We start from the raw sequence: 19732 nt of genomic DNA, 5'->3' as shown, positions 1-19732 counted from the left end.
ACACTGTTGCAATGAATACCATATATAATTTCATGCATGAGCAAGTGTTGCTGTAGGAAAAAAATCTTAAATGTGGAATTGCAGAAACAGACCATATACCTTCATCATTTTGACAGTTATTCCAAATTTTTCTCTTTAGGGCTTGAATACCAAAGTTTGAGAGCCTCTGCTTTCTGGGATAATCCTAATCATCAGAGAGCAGGAAAGCAGCAAAGAAACGACACAACGACTGGCTGCAGATGGGGGCTGTCCATGCCCCCTGCGCCCTAGGTGAGAAGTGGTAACCAGGCCCGCCCATCAGATCAGTCAGCCAGTTCCCAGAGGGGCACACTGACCACCAGGCCAAGGGCGCTCCAGAGTTGGGGTGTGTATAACCACCATGAGGTTATTTGGGAGAAGGTTCTCTGTTCCCCAGATGTATCACCATTCCATCTGCCATGCACCCCCGCCCCCAAGACGTGTGGCATGTTCAGCCCACGGTTAAACTGTAAATGCCCCCTGAAAGTGTCACCACTTTTAATAGCTAATAGTGATGATTCATATTTGCCCCTAAAGTAGACCCCGTATCTCTAGTTTTCCTGGATTAGATGGGAAGACAAGGAGACTAAAATCTTTGAGGCACCCAGGGCATAAAAATCCAAATTGACATTTAAGATTAGTATGTGTTAATTGCTCAGAGCTCCACCCAAAGCCCAGGTGATTTTTCCTATTAGAAATACTCTGAACTCTCTTTGTAAGCTGCCTCTCGTGTCAGAAAAGAAAGCTCTATTAATGCACAGATTATAGTATTGAGAATTTAATATTCTCTGAGAGTCATGAATTATTGGAGTTGGAGGACACCCCCAGAGAATGCCCAGACACAACCCCACATCTGACAAATGAGGAAGTTAAAGGAAAGTATCATGATGTGTGTTTCCACGCAGTCATCAGGCTTTGGGAAGATGAAAACTTATTGGCTTGAAGATGACGTGGATGAGGAGAGGTTCATCAGGCCCTTCTGCTAGAGGGAAGGTAAATCACTTGGCACTATCTTATAACACACCAGGCAGAGAATCTTCCTCCTCACTGGGTTCAATGTTGATAAATAATGGCTTCTAATGCAAGAGAGATGGGATAATATTTTGTCAAGAAAATGACACAAAAGCAGGGGTCCTGTCCCTTGAATATGGACTGAACTGTGTTTAAAATTATACAAATGGATTTACAAAAGCACCCCCCACACACACTCTTCCCAGAGGTGAGGTCGAGGAGGTCAAGCATTTTGCTCCAGATCACTTGTCAACTTTGACATTTACCCAGTGTGTTTCCCAGTGTCCCTCTCACCTCAGGGCCTCTCAGAGGGACTAGACTTGCTCTGACTCACTAGTGTACTATTTGCTAGAACAGTCTATGTGACTGTAGAGTTTTTCCAGGATATTGCTACTTAAAGTACAGTCTGTGGGCCAGCTGTCACCATCACCTGGTAGCTAGCTGAAAATGCAGACTCTTGTGCCCGGCCTCACACCTATGGCATCAGCATTTTACCAGATCCCCGAGTGAATCCGACGCACATTCAATTGGTGACCACTGGCAGAGGATATCATTTGCTGTGAAGAAATCCATAAGAGGCTTGATATTTTTTCTGTGCCGTCTGGTGATGTCTACACATTTCCCCAAAGCTTCTGGGTTGAGAGCCTTGGAATTCTTTCCTTATGTGGCCTGTGTTCACCACCTTTGTCATTTGGACCTAAACTCTGCCCATATAGAGTGGCAAGGTCCCTCAGTGTCCTATCCCTGTGCTCCAAGGGCTGGGAGTGTAAGAGTTCAGGATATTAGCCTTGCAGGACTGCTCACCCTTATTGGCCAAGAATCATCATAGAACTCACCACACAATTGATTCTTTTTCCTTTCTCGTGGTATACAAATGAGGTCAACCAACAGTGGCTGTTGTCTGTTGTACTCAAGTCATTCCTGTCCAGAAAGACTAATTTCACCTGATAGCAACTAATGGGATGTGTCAGGCTTCCCAAGTTTCCATAAGAAAGCTTTGTCCAAAAAATAATAAATTAATAATAATAATAATAATAATAATAATAGTAGTAGTAGTAGTAGTAGTAGTAATAATAGTAATAATAGTAATTGTATCTGCCTGTTGTTTAATGTTTCTTTTAAAGAACTGAGAACTATCTGGCCATTAAACCGACCTCAAAGAAGGTACTGGGTTTCTGATTAGATGGTACTGTTCCAATTTTACCTGGGTCAAAAGAGATTGTTTAAAGTCCAGTATACCTGCCTTCTCAGAAGCAGAATCCTGACCACTAGCAAAACCTTCTTTGCTGTTCCTTTAAAGCAGGAGATGCAGTTCTGCTTGAACAAATGCAAAAGAAAAACATCTCACAAGCCAAGGGATAAAACCAGTTGGGTCCTATCTGAATGCGGCAGCAAGAACGAAGGGGCATCACTCCCCTCACTGGTCTCTGGGTCTCTTGAAGTTTCTGCCTTTTTGCCCATTTTAAGAGAACATAGAAAAGAGGTCACTCAAAATTATGCATGTACCTAATAATAAAGGCCAGTCCCACTTTGATGCCAACTGGTTATTTACATCCCAAACCAAATCACTGTCTCTCAAGACCTTCACCTCTTTCTGTGTCTTCTTTGCCTTCTAGTGGCCATCAAAACTCCCCCAATCATCTAAATGCAAAACCCTACCCTCATCTCTGACTCCATCCATTCAGCATCATCCACATCCAGCTAGCCTCCAGCGCTTGCAAATGGCTGTCCAAAATGTCTCAGGTGAAGAAACCATCTCCCCAAAGCAATGCTCATTCAGTTCAAAAATACTTTCCCACTCGTGGGTAAACAGCTGCTGGGCTGAGCACCCAAATGCCTCCGGCCTCAACTTCTGCTCCAGGACCCCATACTTCTCCATGATCCAGAAACTGAAGGATCAAGCTCCCAGAGCAGGGGTCTCTGGGACTGGATAGTGGAGGCCATCCTGATGGGTTGGTACTCATGTCATGGCCAACCTATAATTTTGACCCTCCTGAATCTACCTGGCCATGTGTCCCTGCCCTAGATAAGATGTGCTCCTTGTTTTGCTTAAACTCTTACAAATAGCCCCTAACAGGCTCCTATTTTTTTTATTGATTCTTCACATTTCTTCTAGATTACACTTCTTTATGTACAGCTCTGATCATGTTGCTCCCATGCCCACATTCTATTATTGTTCCTTTCCCTGGGACAAAATCCAGTATTTCTAGCCTGGAGGTCAGCTCCCTAGTTCCTAAGCTTACCTCCCACTGCTCTGCCTTTCCTCCTGCACCGACAGAGTTCTCTCCACACCTTGCTCCTACGTGGTCCTTCACACCTCTCTAGCCCAGTGCTTCTCAACCTGGGCTGCCCTCAGAGTCACCTGAGGAGCATTAAAAAATCTTGATGCCCAGGCCCTGCCCCAGAACAACTGAGTCAGAATCTCTGAGAGGGGAGAACCAGGCATCTCTATTCCAAGCTCCCCTAGTGATTGCGATGAGCAGACGTGGTGGAGGACTGTCTCACCTAGGATGCCCTCTTGGATCTCAGCTGGCCCGAATCCACCCTGTTCCTTGAAGCTCAGCTCCAACATCCTCCCTCGGAGAAGCCCTCCTGCTCTCCTGTGCTTGCAGAGCACTTTCTCTACGGGTCCTAGCTTTTATCATATCCTGCGTTGAATTAAATTTACTTGTGTGAATGCTGGTCTCTCCCGGGAGATCAGGGATTGGCAAACATTTTCTCTAAAGGGCCAGAGAGTAACTATTTTAGGCGTTGTGGGACATACAGTCTGTCAAGACTACTCAACTCTGCCACCACTGTAGCATAAAAGCAGCCAAAGATAATGTGTAACAGATGAATTTGGCTCTGTTTTAACTATTCTATATTTGCAGAAACAGGTGGTGGGCTGGATTTTTGCTGACCCCTACATGAGACTAACACAGTGCTTTCCAGGCAGGAATCTTTTCTTCCTTCCTTCCCTCCCCCTCCTGGAGGTACAGCTTCCTCATCTCTTGTAATTCCAAGACAAGGAACCATTTTCCACAAAGTTTACAATAAGGGAAACTGCTTAAGAGTTTGAAGATATGTGGAACTTCCCAGGAAGTCTTTAATCAAGGAGACAGGAACCAAAATGAGGACCCCCCTGTAAGAGGGCTGGGGAGACCAACACCCCAGAATATAGGCAAACCCACAGAGACCAGCCTAGGGCTACTCCAAGACCTCTAGGGCTCCAGGCAGGCCTGTGAGGCTGAGCAGTCCCTTCAGGACTCTCAGGATCATGATGGCCTTGGTCTAAGGAGGGAGGGAGAGAGGGGTCAGTAGAGGGAGAATTGTGATCCTCCGACTGATATCAAGGTGAGGACCCGGAGTAAGGAATGAAGGAAGGACTCAGCCAGAACAGCAGGGTACTGTAGAGCCCTGCCCTGCCTGTTGCCAGTGGAGGTCTGGAGCAGCTGTGACTGGATTTGGGTCACCCTGACTTCCAATTCAGTGGTTCCAGGAAGGAGAAGATCTGAGGGAGCAGCCCCAGGTCTGCTGAGGGTGGCATCGCAGGAACGGGCCTGATGCCACAGTGCTCGGGGTCAAGGTGAGGGACGGCGAATGAGGAGTGAGGGAACCACCCCACCACCCCCAGAACATAGGAGACCCCACAAATCTCCCCCATCCTGCTCCAGCTGGCCACCCTGGGGGGCCCAGGAAAGAGTTATCAGGTCAAGGAGCCCCCTCATTTCTGCCTGGAGGGTCACAGGGAGAGGAGGGCTTTGCCTAGGGGGGTGGCCCCAGTTCTAGATGTTCAATAAAAATCAGGGTTGGGATTCAGTGATAGGAGGGAACCCCGAACCAGCAGAGAAGCTTGCACAGAGCCTGCGTGTTCTCATCCCTGGAACACCCACAGCAGAGCACTCAGCTCAGGAGCCCTTCATTTTTGCCTAGAGAGTCACAGGAATTGGAGGGCCTTGGGATAAGGGGCGGCCCCAGTTTTGCAGAGGGAGGAGTTTTGGCCCCAACTGGTGTCCAGGTTAGGACGCTGAGTACCAATGAGAAGACTTCTACCCCAAACAGGGGGCTTCCCAGAGCCCCATCCCTGGTCTTGGTCTTGGGAGGCCTGAGGCAGGGGTAACTAGATGTATAGCACCCAACGTCCTAGGGTCTCTTGGAAGTGAGGACCTTGGTTGGAGGCTGATGGACCCAGATCAGTAGAGGAAGGAGTCCCAGGCTTTGATATTTGTCCCAAACAGTCCTGCCCCTGCTGTCAGGCCTCGGAAGCCCCATACAGCTTTGAATGGATGTGGTTCACCCTGACTTTCTCCTTGGGGAATCCAAAAGGTGGGGGACCTCAGTGTGATGGGCACAGACTCAGCAAAGTGGAGGGTGGGTAAAGTAGCTTAATATCCTTTGGCCTTTAGATTCTCCAAGGAATGAGAACCCTTAATCACAACACTAGCAGGGAAAAACAGGAGCTTGACCAAATCAGAAGTGCCTTTCTCTTCTGGGTTTAGATTAATAAATAGAGCCAGAAATTTCAAGACATCAGTGCATTGAGATTAGCCAGAGGGATTTTGATACCACTTTTCCTTTTTTTTTTAACTCTAAAATCTATATCGCATATAGAAAAGCATATAAAATATGTATGTAGAGTTTAAAGAATAATTACATGAACACATATGTGCCCACATGTAGCTTAAGAAATGGAACATTGTCAGTACCTCAGCAACACCCAGTGGTCCTTCCCCAGGGGCATACCCCTTCCTACCTGCTATGGATTGAATGATTGGGTGCCCCCAAATTCAAAATGTCGAAGCCCAGATGTCCTGGTATTTGAAGGTGGGGCCTTTGGGGAAGTAATTAGGTCTTGAGGGTGGAGCCCTCATGATAGGATTAGTATCCTTTAGAGGAAGAGAGCTAGCCCTCTCTCTCTCCACTGTGTGAGGACAGGACCAGAAGACAGCCATCAACAAGCCAGGAAAAGGGCCCCCACCAAGAACCAAATCTGCGTGCACCTTGATCTTGGACCTCCCAGTCTTCAGAACTGTGGGAAACAAATGTTTGTCGTTCAAGTGCCCCAGTGCTGTAATTTGTTACAGCAGCCGGAGCTAAGACGCTACCTCAGAGGTAACCACTATCATGAATCTTGTGTTACTTGTTTTCTTACTTTTCTTTTTCCCAACTTTGAATGTATTCCTAAACAATCAAATCCTTTGTCCCATTTTGCCTGCTTTTGAACTTTATATAAATGGAACTACATTGTAGGTAATCAGCTGTGACTTGCTCTCTGTTGTGTTTGAGATATACACCTGTGTCCTCATTGCTGTTAGCAGTCTGTTTTGTGCCTGTCTGAGCCTATCAGTAACCAATATTGTGGTTGCTCTGGCCCTTGTGGTTCTTTTTATGATTGCAAGATGCCCTTCAGCAATAATCATCAGGAAACTTTGAAAAATAAAAGGGTTATTACTTACAGGACCTGGAAATTACACAGCACACCTGGGGCCACACGAGGTCACGGTGAGGGGTAGGGAGGAGAGAGAGAACACAGGCCTGGGTTCTGCTTTTATTGGGGTGGGAGCCTAGGGTTTTGAGGGCTCACTCTTTCTCTTTATTGGCAAATTAAAAACATAGGAGGGAAAATTTAAAGGACAGGAAGAGAAAAAAAAAAAAAAGCTGCCTAAGTGCTCAGTTATTGAAATCAACCAAGATTTTTAAAACAAAGGAGCATAGAGGGGTGGGAGTGGGGGTCGGCTGGGCACTTTATCTAGTCCTGTGGCTGGTGATATGTTTATTAGAGATAGCCCTCTTTGAAGTGGGCTCTCAAAGTTTAAGTCAGGCCCTTGCATTACAAAAAGAAAAGCCAACTGTCAGGGTTTACACTACACATTCCAGTGTCTAAATATACCACAATGTATTTATCCACTTTACTTTGGTTAATATTTGAGTTGTTTAATGCTGCTGTGAATATTTTTGTAGATATCTCCTGGTTCACCTGTGCATGCGTTTTTCTTTCGGAGTTTCTGATCTAGTAGTGGAATTTGCTGGGTCATAGGGCATGCACAAGTTCAGCTTTGCCAGGTGATGCCTAACTCTTTCCAAAGTGCTGGTACTCATTTCACCACAGGGAAAGAGAATATGTTGATCCATATTTTTCACCAATGTTTAATATTTTTCAACTTTTTAATTTTTGTTGATTTGATGTGTAGTGATGTCTCATTGGGGTTTTAGATTGCATTTCTCTGTTTACTAATGAGGTTGGCAGCCTATCCATATGTTCATTGCCCACTTTGTTGTCCTCTCTTGTGAGATGTCTGTTTAAATTCTGCACTCATTTCTCAGGTAGGTAATTTCCTTATTGATTTTGTATATGAGTTCTTTACATATTCTGGGTATAATCCTCCCACAGTTAATATGTTTTATAAATATCATCTTACAGTATATGACTTTTTTCATAATTTTTATGATGAGTTTTAAAGAAGTCTTTAATTTTAAGAATTGCTTTCAAATTTATCAGTGCCTTCCTTAAAATTGTGTGGTTTTTATTTCTTGGGTGAGAAATCCTGCCACTTTAAGATGATAAAATATTCTCTCATATATTCTTTGGAAGCTTTATTATTTTGCCTTTCACATTACTTCTTTAATTCAGCTGGTGTGAATCTTTGGGAGAGTTGTGAGAAATGTATAACATTTCTATTTTATCCATATTCAGTATCAGTTACTGAAAAATTCATCCTTTCCCCAATAATCGGTGCCTCCAGTCATGTACTCAGACTTCACACATCCATGTATTTTAGGTCTTTGTGTTGTTCCATTGGTTTATTTGTTTATCCCTGAGCCAACACTGCATCTCACCCTTCTTCCTTAAAAGTTTCTTTTTTCTTCTAGGCCCTTTAGACTCTTACACATAAACTTTAGACTCAGCTTGTCAATTTCCAAAAATTGTTGGAGTTTTGATTGGTATGAATTTAACTATAGATCAGATTGAGACTTTATACCTTGACAACACTGAGTCTTCCAATCCATGAATGTGGTATATTTCTCTAATGATTTGTCTTCTTTAATAATTTTCACTAAAGTTTTATAATTTACTCCACATTGTTAGATTTCATTTGAGATGCATATATTTTTCGTGGTATTATACATGGGAATCCCAATCCCTCCTAATGTTTTTGTTGATAAAAAGAAATGTAATCTTATTCAACTCTCTTACTGATTTTCATTACATGTGCATGGTTTAGGCTTTTTTAATAAATATAATCACATCCCTTGTAAATAATGATATTTTGTTTGTACTTTTCCAAATATTCCTTGTTTCCTTTTCGTGCCCTATTGCACTGAAGAGGACGTCAGCACGATGTTTAATGGAAATGATGAGTGAGCCCCTCACCTTGTATCAACATCAGAGCGAAGGCTTTTAGGATGTCCCCATTGACTATGTTTGCTGTAGCCTTTTGTATTAGGTTAAAAGATATAAAAATTAGTGACATTTGACCATTTTGACCTACAAAAACAGCAATTTCATATATTTTAACATAAGAGGTGCTTATGTTATGTTATGTTATGTTATGTTATGTTATGTTATGTTATGTTATGCTTATGTTATGTTATGTTATCAGGTTAAGGTAGTTCCGTCCTATCCTGATATTTTTTTAAAGGTTTGGGATAATTTTGCATGTTATGAATGGTGCTGGGTTTTTCCAAATGCTTTTTCTGCATCTACTGAGTTATCATATGATATTTTCACATTTTCTTGTCAATTATTGATTTTTAAATACTAAAGCTATCTTGTGTTTCTGGATTAAACTCAACATTTCTTATTTAATATTTTGTATTTATGTTCTGGAATGAATATGTCCTGTGAACATGAATTGTGAATTCATGTTGAATGAATTATGAATTATATCCCGTGACTTTATTTTATTATACTGTGTGTTCAATATTGTCTGTGCCTATTTGCTCTCTCTTTGCTATCTATAATTCTGATTAGATGTATAGTAGTCTTCTCATGCCATTCTCTATATCGTTTGACCTCTCTTTCACATTTTGCCTTGTGTTTGTCTTTCTCTGATGCATTCTGGATAATTTCTTCAGATAAATCACCCAGTTTTTTAGTTTTTCTATAGCTGGGTCTGATTTCTGTTTAAGTCCTTTTTTGAGTTATTTATTTTTAACTTCTAAAAGCTCTATTTCAAATCTGCATGGCCATTTTTTGCAATTTCTTGTCCCCAGCATGCATTTTTAAAAATTATTCATTATTTATTTAAGTATAGTAATCATTATCTATTTTATATTCTGTAATGAACATGTGAAGTCTTTATAAGTCTGTTTCTCCTTGCTCTAATTTTTTTCTGCTAATTCTCACTCATGGTTCCATACTCTCTTGCAATTTTTTCATGATTTCTTTTGACTCTTGCTTGTATTCCTTAAAACTTTTATTTGTTGCAATCCCTGGAGATTTGGAATACAGTTCCTAGCATAGGGAGAATTGGCTTTTACTTTCATCTGCCAGCTATGGGCACTTATCAAGCCTGTCTAAAAGCAGTAGATTATTGGTTTCAGGTTTTGCTGAACACCCAAGAAATATGAATTTGGGCTGCCTGGGCTCTAAAGAGTCAGCTTATGATCACATCTTCCTGAGGGCATCTCTTCCCTCTCTTCTCAGTGCAAAGATTTGGAGGACAATTTTTATTACAGTCCCCCGAGACTGGAGCTCTTTGGGCTCCCAGTGTTATGGCTGGGCCTTCTGTTAGGCTCTTCCTCTGAGGCAGACCCTTGTTTTCTTCTCCTGTATCCATGCCATTACAGCAGTGTGACACTGAAGTTCAAGTTCACATCAGTTTGGCCAGCACTCTCGATGTCAAAGACTGCTTTAGTGTGCTACTTACCTCTCTGGGTTTCCATCTTTAATCAATCTGTTACCTACATGGTCCTTTCTTTCTTGCCTGCTGTCAGCTCTTTTAATAATTTTTTAATCCAATATTTTAAACTGTTTTCAGCAGAAGGGTCAGTCTGAAATCTTTGCATATTCTATTACTGGAAATGGAAGTCCAAAGGCAATATTTTTTGCCTAATTACTTTACAACTGGTTAATTTTCTATTGTAACACCTATCATGAAGTGAATGAATATAATTAGCAACCCTCAGGCTCAAACTTATTTATTTCCCTGGGGAAGCTGAAACAGAGAAGCAGAGAATCATGTATTCTGGTACTTAAGATAGTTGGTATCTCTCTCAATCCTGGTCCATCTCATATAGCGGTAATGAAGACCACAGCATTGACTTGGCATAGGTGTCCCTATGAAATCCCTACTGCCTCTTTATTCTGTTCCCTAGACAATATTAAGCAGTGCGTTCAGCCCTCTGGATCCATGGGTCCTGCATTTGCAGATTCAACTAACTACATTTCAAAAATATTTGAAAAAAAACAAACCAAACCAATTCCAGAAGAGAAAAACTTAAATTTGCCACACACCAGCAACTATTTACATGGCATTAGGTATTATGAGTAACCTAGAGATGATTTAAAGGATATGAGAGGTTGTGTGTAGGTTATATGCAAATACTATGCTATTGTATATAAGGGATTGAGCATCCGTGGATTTTGGTATTTGTGGGAGTCCTGGAACCAATTCCCCTGGGATCCAGAAGGATGAATGTATTCAGATAGTGCCCACCATGACTAAGGCTTCCACTTGTGAGATTTCTTCTCCCCTCAATCTCTGTCTAAGTGTGTCTGAATTGAAATGCTCAGTGATTCTCAGACAGAGTGATTTCCACCCCCCAACCCCTGCCCAGGGCACATTGGGCAAAGTCTGAAGACAGTTTTGGTTGTTAAAACTCAAGATCAGAGTGCTTCTGGGATCTAGTGGGTAGAGGCCTGGGCTGTTACTAAACGTCTCCCCTGACAAAGAATTATCTGGCTCTAAATGTGTCTAGTGCTGAGCTTGAGACATGCTGGGAATTGATGAACTCAGAGAGTTTGGCCCATGAGAGGATGAATTCCTTAAAGAGTGTAGGTGGCAGGAAATGTGGGCTACATCATCAGCCAAATGCAATTCTATTACCTCATGAGAGGAAGGTCTAATTGTTAGGTCCCTCTCTAATGTAAAAATTGATGTCATTAGAGCAAGCTGGCACCACCTCTGGGCCGAGAGAAACCTTTCACGGAAATATTTAAGCAGTACATTTTCATTCACTGCAGCACATATAAAGTGTCTTTAGGGACATGCACATGGTGTGACTTAGTTAAGTACAAGAGAAAAAAGTTCCAATTTCCAGTCCTATTTGTTTCCCACAAAAGTGGAAAAATCACTAATTGTATGTTGAGTGTTAAGACAAGTCAAGGCAATCGTTCCAATTTTAGTATATGTGCTGCTGAAGCGAGCACAAGTCAGGGCAATCCAGGACAATTTAAACTCCCCCGAGAAGGAATTTGACCAAGGGTCTCCCAGGACAGCTGTGTAGCAATTTAACTGAAATCTGATTATTAGAGTTGCTCAGTCAGTCTATGTCACCAACAATTTCAGTGGCTTCCATTCAGGAGACCACTTTCCCTCAGAAAAAAATAATTCACTAGCACTTGAGAAACAGAGACTTTTCTTCCAGCTGATTCAATCACATTTTAATATTGATGTGTAACTTAGGACACAAAATATATAAAATGTCAAAGATTCTGTGCCAAATAATATTGTACCAGCAGGCTTGATGAAGCCATTAATAAGAAGGGGTGAAATAATTTCTAGGACAAAATCTGAACCAATCAGGTTTTGACAGAGAAGAAGAAAAATGATGCATGATGTAGAGTAAAGGATTTATTATAGGGTTTATTGTGGGGAAGGTGGAGCAGTTCATGTAGGCTGTTTTCTCTGCGTCTAGTGTAGAGCCAGAAGGCATTATCGTTCAGCCAGACCGGCATTTGGATGTGAACGGGGCATAGATGAGAGCAAAGACAAACCAGAAGCTGCATCTGTCTCTTACTACCTCCAGCCTCAATGGCACGGGTGGCCTTCAGGAGAAGCTGGCTTTGCCATGGCACTGCACATACACTTCCCTCCTTAGGGAGAAACCTAAGGAGGGAAGATACTAGGCGCTAGATGAGCTGTGTGTCCAGGTACTGCCCCTGGCTGACAAAGTGAACCAGCAGATACATGACAACTCACCTGGTCCTCTGTAACAGGATTGTAAATATAGCTGCTAAGCATAGCCGCTCCTTGACTTTCTAAACTTCTACATCTCACTCAACTTTCTCTTGTGGCCAACTCCAACCTGGAAGCATTCAGGGAAAGAAGTTATGGGAAACACCAGACAAAGATGCCACAAATACCCTGCTTTCCAAAGGAGGAGCAAATACTCATGGGTAAACATTTCCCATCATGAAATCAGTGGATGACAGTATGAGAGGCGGGCAGTAACCTTGGGAATGTGGAGGCTAGAGATAGAATTTCAGAGGATGATAAATAAAGACAAAATGACACCGGAAGTGTTTCTCAGGGAAATCTCTATCCAAGAAGATCTGAACTATGCAACAGGCCATGGGTGTCATGTTTAAGGTGGCAGCTAGAACTGTGATTGGAACTGGGCAGCAGTGGGGACCAGAAGCTAGTTCCTTAGACACCGTGACATTTGACTCTACCTTATAAATGTGGGAGTGTAAAAACTTGTTTGAAAGACTAAGTAAGCTGGAGATTGGAAGATTAACAAATCAAAAGAAAATGACATATAATACTTTTTATAGAATCAGAGAAGTCATTTGATAAATTCAACATATATTCATGGTTTTGAATGAGCTATCAATAAAATAGGAATTGATTAATTTACTTTGTTATGATAGAATGTAACCAAAAAGTCAGTATAATGATTTATGGGAAAATGGTAGAAGTATTTCCATTAAAACAGGACAAGATAAGAATAGTCTTTATTACCATTTTTGAAAAAGTTTTTAGCCAAAACAAGACTAGAGAAAGAAATTAAAAGGCATGAAAATTGGGCAGGAGGAGGTAAAGTTATCATTACTCATGGATAAATTTATAAAATTATATATAATAGCTAAATTATAATAAATATAATGTAGTATATAGCTAGAAAACCCAACAGAATGAACTAAAAAACTGTTACGAATGATAGGGAATTTTAGTGCATTTCTGGTGATAAAATCAATGTACAGAAATAATCATTCTCATATAAGTAAACAACAATTACAAGAGATACTGAAGACCCTACTTGAGCAGTTGTAATGTGAACTGTATATATGCTGCAAAGGTGAAAATATCTGTTACCTGTCCCTTTATAGAAAAGGTTTCTTGACTCCTATTCTAGATGATGGGGAAGAACTAGAAAACAAAACACACAATACAAAGCAATGCAAAACAAAAAAAATCCTTGCCCTCATGGAGCATATATACCAATGGATTCTGGAGGATGAAAGCCACATCTTAGACAAAAAAATCTAAAAGCCTAAATATCTTTGCAAAGTCTATGAAACCTACAGCAAAAATTCTTTATTAAAGGTATTCTGAATATTTACCACTTTGCAGAGAAAAGTATCTGATCAATTTTCTAATTCCTATCATTCCTTAAGGAAATGCTGTCTCTCCATGATTAATCTCTGTGTGAAATAATTAATTACTTCCTATCAAAGGCCCATTTCCATTAATGCTATTTATCTTATGCTAGTCTCCTATGTTGATTTCAGTAATATGTCCTGAATTTCAAGTTTGTCACATATTAACTTTTAAAATGTATTTCTATCTTGTGTCTTTGAGTTCCTTTCCTCAGTGAAACAAAATCAAGGCACTTAAAATGTGCATGATGTTTATAGTAATATTATATAAATATTTCCTCCATTTTGATCTCAACAGATTAGATTTAATCTATGTGCAAGTTTCCAGTCTTGGCACTTTTTTTTTTTTTGAGTCTTGGTGCTATTGACATTCTGGACCACACGTTTTTCTTTGTTTTAGGGCCTGTCCTGTACATTGTAGGATGTTTAGCAGCATCCCTGGGCTCTACTGACTACATACTGGTAGTGCCCTCCAGTGAAGACAAACGAAAATGTCTCCAGACATTGCCAAATGTCCTCTGGGTGGCAAAATCCCAATTAAATTCAGCCTCTCATGTTTTCCGATTACTTTTTTATCTTCATGATTTTTTCAAAGAGTCAATCATAGCCTTTGGTATTAGAAACTACCAGGAAAATAATTTGACTTTTTCATTAAGTATAGTTTGAGAGATTGCCCAAGGAAAACCTTTTCACTAGTATCTTCGAAAACCATTCCATAGAAGCAAACAAATACAAGGTTACAGCTTCAACTGACAAATACAAGCTAAATAAGTTATTTTATTAATACTGATGTTGTCAACCTAAAGAAAATCCTTGTTCGTTATGTGGGAGCATCATCCTAAAGCTATTTTCTGTTAAACTAACTGTGGTAGAAAATCACTTCAAGGGTTGGTGGCATAAGGGCCTCTAAAAACTCACTCCTGCATAAAAGGTTTCAACAACACTATAAATCAGCTAGACCTAACATACATCTACAGAACCAACAAGAGCAAAATACACATTCATGTCAAGTGTACATGGAACATTCTCTAGGATAGGCCATGTGTTGGGCCAGAAAAACACATTTCAATAAATTTAAAGGAATTGAAGTCATGCAAAGTATATTCTCCAACCACAATGGAAAAAAAAATAGAAATCAATAACAGAAGGAAATTTAAGAAATTCACAAATATGTGGAAATTAAACAACACACTCCTAAATAACCAATAGTCAAAGAAAAAATCATAATGGAAATTAGAAAATAAATGAAAATACAACATACCAAAACTTGTGACATGTAGCTAAAGTAGTACTCAGAGGATAGGGGAGAATATCTCAAATTAATAACCTAATATTCCATCTTAGGAAGCTAGCAAAAGAATAGCAAACTAAACCCAAAGCAAGCAGAAGGAAGGAAATAATGCAGATTAGAGCAGGAATAAACAAAACACAGAATATAAAAACAATAAAGAAAACTGAGGAAACCAAATGTGGATTATTTGAAAAGATCAGCAAAAATTGACAAACTTTTAGCTATATTGACCAAGAAAAAAGAGAACACTCAAATAACTAAAATCAGGAATGAAAGAGGGGACTTTATTACCAACCTTGCAGAAATAAAAAAGATCATAAGGGAATTCTGAGATATTATATGCCAACATATTAGATAACCAAGATTAAAATGGGCACATTCTAGAAAGACACAAACTACCGAAATGGACTCCAGAAGCAATAGAAAATTTTAGTAGACTTCTAACAAGTAAAGAGATTGAAATAGTAATCATAAACTTTCTACAGAGAAAAGCTCAGGCTCCAAAAAATAGGAGAGGGAACATTTCACAACTCATTCTATGAGGCCTTGATACCAAAACCAGACAAATACATCAGAATAAAAAAGAAAATGGCAGACCAATATCCCAAATGTTATAGATGCAAAAATCTCAACAAAATCCTAGCAAACTAGCAACATATTAAAAAGGATTATATACCATGACCAAGGAGAATTTATCCCAGGGGTGAAAGCTTGGCTTAACATGTGACAATCAATTTAATTCATTATATCAATAGAATGAAGAACAATAGCCACATGATCATCTCAATAGATGCTGATCAAGCATTTGACAAAATCCAACAAACTAGCAAACTAGCAGTAGAAGAATTTCCTCAAACTAACGAAGGGCATTTACAAAAAAAAAAAAAAAAGAAAGTTATATCGTGCTGAATAGTGAAAGACTGAACAGTTTCTTCTTAGGATCAGGAAAAATGCAAGGACACCTGCTCTTGCCACTTCCAGTCAACCTTGTGCTAGAAGTCCTAGACAGAACAGTTAGGCAAGAAAAATAAATAAAAGGCATCAAGATTGAAAAGGAAGAAGTAAAACTCTCTCTCTTGGTAGATGACATGATTTTGTGTTTAGAAAATCCTAAGGAATCCACAAAAAACTATTAGAACTAATAAATGAGTCCAGCAAGGTTGCTGTATACAAGATCAAGATACAAAAATCAATTGTATTTTTATATACCAGCAATGAAAATCCAAAAATGAAATTAAGAAATTTCATTTATAATAGCATCAAAAAAACCAAACTACTTAGGAATAAATTTAACAAAAGAAATACAAGACTCACTGCACACTGGAAACTACCAAGCATCATTGAAAAACTTTAAAGGCCTAAATAAATGGAAATACCATGTTCACGAATTGGTAGATTTAATATTGTTAAGATGACAACACTCCTCACATTTATCTACTGGTTCAATACATTCCCTATCAAAAGGCCAGCTGCCTCTTGAAATTGATAAGGCGATTCTAAATTTCATATGGAAGTACAAGGGACCTAGATCACAAGAACCCTGTGATCACCTCTCCCCAGAGATGCCAAGGCAGATGTCTTTATTGTCAAAATTCCTGCAAAGGGACTCGTTCTTTATCCCTTGTTTTGTTGCTAAAGTCAGCTATCTGGACTGAAGAAATGCCAGACATCTGAAAGCTATGGATTTTTTGCATCCAAAATTACAAGATTGTTTTTTCCCCTCCTTCAAAACTCAATGCCCAGGGCAGGCATTTGTAGCACATGTTTGCTGTGCTCCTATGTCCCTGAGGCAGGGACACAGATAAGGATTGGCTCTCCCATGACAGCTCCCTTTCAGGGTGTGTTGCAGAGGGCTTGGGCCCAGGCTCCTTGGCAGCAGTCCTAGGTGAAGCCAACACCATCCTCCCCTGTCAGGTCACTCCTTGGGCTGTGTGAGGTCACCGGAGCCCAGGGTGGAAGAGGCCCTGATTAAAACAAAAACAAAAACAAAAACAAAAACAAAAACAAAAACAAAAAACAAACCAAAAACCAAAAACCTGTAATAGTCAGATCAATTGCATATTCTGGATATCTTTGTAATTGGCGACTTTATGAAACGTGACATCCCCTCATTCCTGCCAGAGTAACAGTTCAGAGAATGAAAATTAAAAGCCAACTTTTTCTCAGCTCTGCATTTATGTAATAATTTAAGTATTATTCTAAAAGTTCATCACCAAGCAAGCAATGATATACCAGATTCGCAAACCCAGAGGGCTAAATAGAGCAGGTCTTCCCACTCCTGCAAACAGCCAGAGGGCACAGACATTAGCTTTGGTGGATCCATGGCTACTGATCCACACTTTCAGAAAGAAAGCGTTCTCAGTGCTTGAGTTCTCAATCTTACAAGACCTAAAGCGGCAACTTCTCCAAGGTTCTTATTCCTCACAATCTGTAGGAAAGAAATGGGGTGGTTAATATAACGGGATTGATAAGTTGTCAGGGTTTTGATTAGCAGACGTGGGTTTGAATCCTTGATCCACCACTTACTAGCTGAGTGACCTTGGATAAGTGACTTAAGTTCTCTGTGTCTCGCTTTCTCTGTCTATGACATCGTGATGATAATCCCTAACTTACAGCTTTGTTATAAGAATTGCAGATGACCTGAAAAGATGCACATCTTAACTAGTAATCAAGAAATGGGAAGACAAGACTGCAAAGAGATTCCATTTTACACCCATATGATTGTAAAAAACAGAAAGCTTGGCAATACCAAGTGTTGAGAAGGAGCTGGAATGATGGATCTCTTACGTAATGCATCTCTCATGTATTATATATTGGTCCAAATACTTCGGAAAAATAATAAAACATTAGGGGGCAGGGTATAGCTCAAGTGGTAGAGCACATGCTTAGCATACACAAGGTCCTGGGTTCAATTCCCAGTACCTCCTCTAAACATAAACAAACAAACAAACAAACCTAATCAACTCCCCCTTCCCAAAAAATATGAATAAATAAATAATTTAAAAAATAATAATAATAAAACATTAAATCATAAAGCTTAACATCCTTAAAGTCTATGACCTAGAAATTTCACCGCTGGATGTACACCCAAAGGAAACTCTTGCACATGGTTATCCAAAAATATGTACAGAAATGTCTATAGCAGCACTTCAAATAGCAAAAACCGTGGAAAAACCCAAATGCCATTGACAGGAGAATGGGTAAACTATTATGATATGTTCATACAATGGACCATTAAACAGAAGTGAAAATGATTGAACCACAGCTACTTGCAACAATATGTTGGGTGAAGGCTAAGTAAAGTACAAGACCCTGTCATCAAGTTCATTGCAAGTCAAAACAATTGTATATTGTAAAGCAAACATATATGTTATGAAACAAAACAAAACAGAGACAAGGGAACAATAAACTCAAAACTAACACAGTGACTACCTCTGAGAGAGACTTAGGATGAGAGAGGGGCAGAACACCGAGTAAGTCATTGGTGATGTTCAAATTCGTAGATTGGGTAGCAAGTTCAAGGACGGTCATGAACTCTCAATCAATAACAGGTATTATTAGCATTATAAGTGAAGTTTGGGGTGGACCCAGGTACTAAGGAGGCACTCTTTAAGAGAAATAATACAAACTTACAAATACATAATGTTCTTGGCCACTCCATTGTTCCCCAACATGAAGGGAAAATATGATGGAGAGGAAGTCAAAATGGAAAGAGACAGTGGTCTTAACTGATTCCATTTAAAACATCTTACTTTTGCAGATTTTACCTATAGTCCTGTCAACTCCTTTCTTGGGCCCTGCTGTTGAGGTGGAAGAAAAGTCTGAAGTTAGGAGCCTTGAGGATTAAGCTGCACTGGCTTCAGGTAAATGCACTTCTGCCTGATCAAGGAGGATAAATGTAAAGGGCATTGCATGGCTCTAGTCTTAGCTCTACAGCTACAGCTGTGTGTTGTCAGGCAAGTCACTTACTCTCTCTGAAACTTAGCTTCCTTCTCTTTGAAATGAATGGATGAACTAAATTAATCAAACACTATCTTCAAACTCAAATAGCCTGCAACTCTACTAGTGAGGATCCAGAGACTCATTTAATAGACACAAATAGTATGAATTGTGTGTCATCATTATAATGTGCTTACAATAGATGATAAATTAACACTCTGTCATCCACTGTGTAGCCTGTGATAATAGAATTTACCTTGAGCACAAAGGAGAGTTCTTTGACACAGAATTTTTATTCCCTCAGGATGTAAATACTTTAAAATACAACATTATGAAAGTGCAAGCAATTTAATACAACAGGGAAGGTAAGTTATATATGAGAAGAGGGGACAAAATTAAAGTTAACCTCAATTAACATGAATGTTTGCTTAAAAAGCCAAGACATTACAGTGTGTAATTAAAGATCCTAATAAAAGGGTTCAATGAGAATGAAGGGTGATAACAAAAATAGACAAACCACAATCACTTTTCTTTTAATTCCAGGTACAGAAATCTGAGTTCTTTCGTTCCCCAGACTAGAGAATATTATCACCATGAGGTGGTACATAGTCACTTTCTTGTTTTATTTTATTTTTCTTCATTACCAATCACTAGTCCCATGGCTCCATCTCCACTCTAACCAGAAACCTACTCGAATGTGTTTGTCATCTCTCCTTCGACATATATGCATCTTTGCAAACTAAAAACCATATGTGTTTAAATTTATACGATGGTATTGTCTTCAGATCATATCTATTTCTTTTTCTCACTTGAGAATGTATTTTTAAGATTTTTCCACAGTGCAAATGCTTTTCATTCCAGAATAGCATGCATTTTTATTTATCAATTTCCCCTTTGATGGACAGCTAGGTTGCCTCCAACTCCTTGTTTTCCCAAACAAAGGTCCAATG

General features: G+C 39.8%; 1 protein-coding gene across 3 annotated transcripts in view; it reads left to right on the top strand.

Moving 5' to 3' along the window:
• The window catches only part of GRPR (gastrin releasing peptide receptor), a 169761-nt gene that overhangs the window by 34165 nt on the left and 115864 nt on the right, over positions 1–19732 (top strand). The window contains exons 4-7 of one of the 3 annotated variants that reach the window (XM_064483381.1): positions 140–270; positions 924–1011; positions 18604–18706; positions 19087–19147. In XM_064483381.1, the coding sequence (XP_064339451.1) occupies positions 140–146 (7 nt within the window). In that variant the 3' untranslated portion in view covers positions 147–270; positions 924–1011; positions 18604–18706; positions 19087–19147. Of the gene's footprint in view, positions 1–139; positions 271–923; positions 1181–5943; positions 6441–18603; positions 18707–19086; positions 19148–19732 lie in introns of those variants that run through there. The other 2 variants (XM_064483382.1, XM_064483383.1) reach the window with 2 other exon arrangements.

This window comes from Camelus dromedarius, chromosome X (assembly GCF_036321535.1).
Source record: "Camelus dromedarius isolate mCamDro1 chromosome X, mCamDro1.pat, whole genome shotgun sequence".
NCBI classification, from domain to species: Eukaryota; Metazoa; Chordata; class Mammalia; order Artiodactyla; family Camelidae; genus Camelus; species Camelus dromedarius.
Note: the sequence above shows the minus strand (reverse complement) of the source record. Positions and strands in the feature narration are given on the sequence as shown.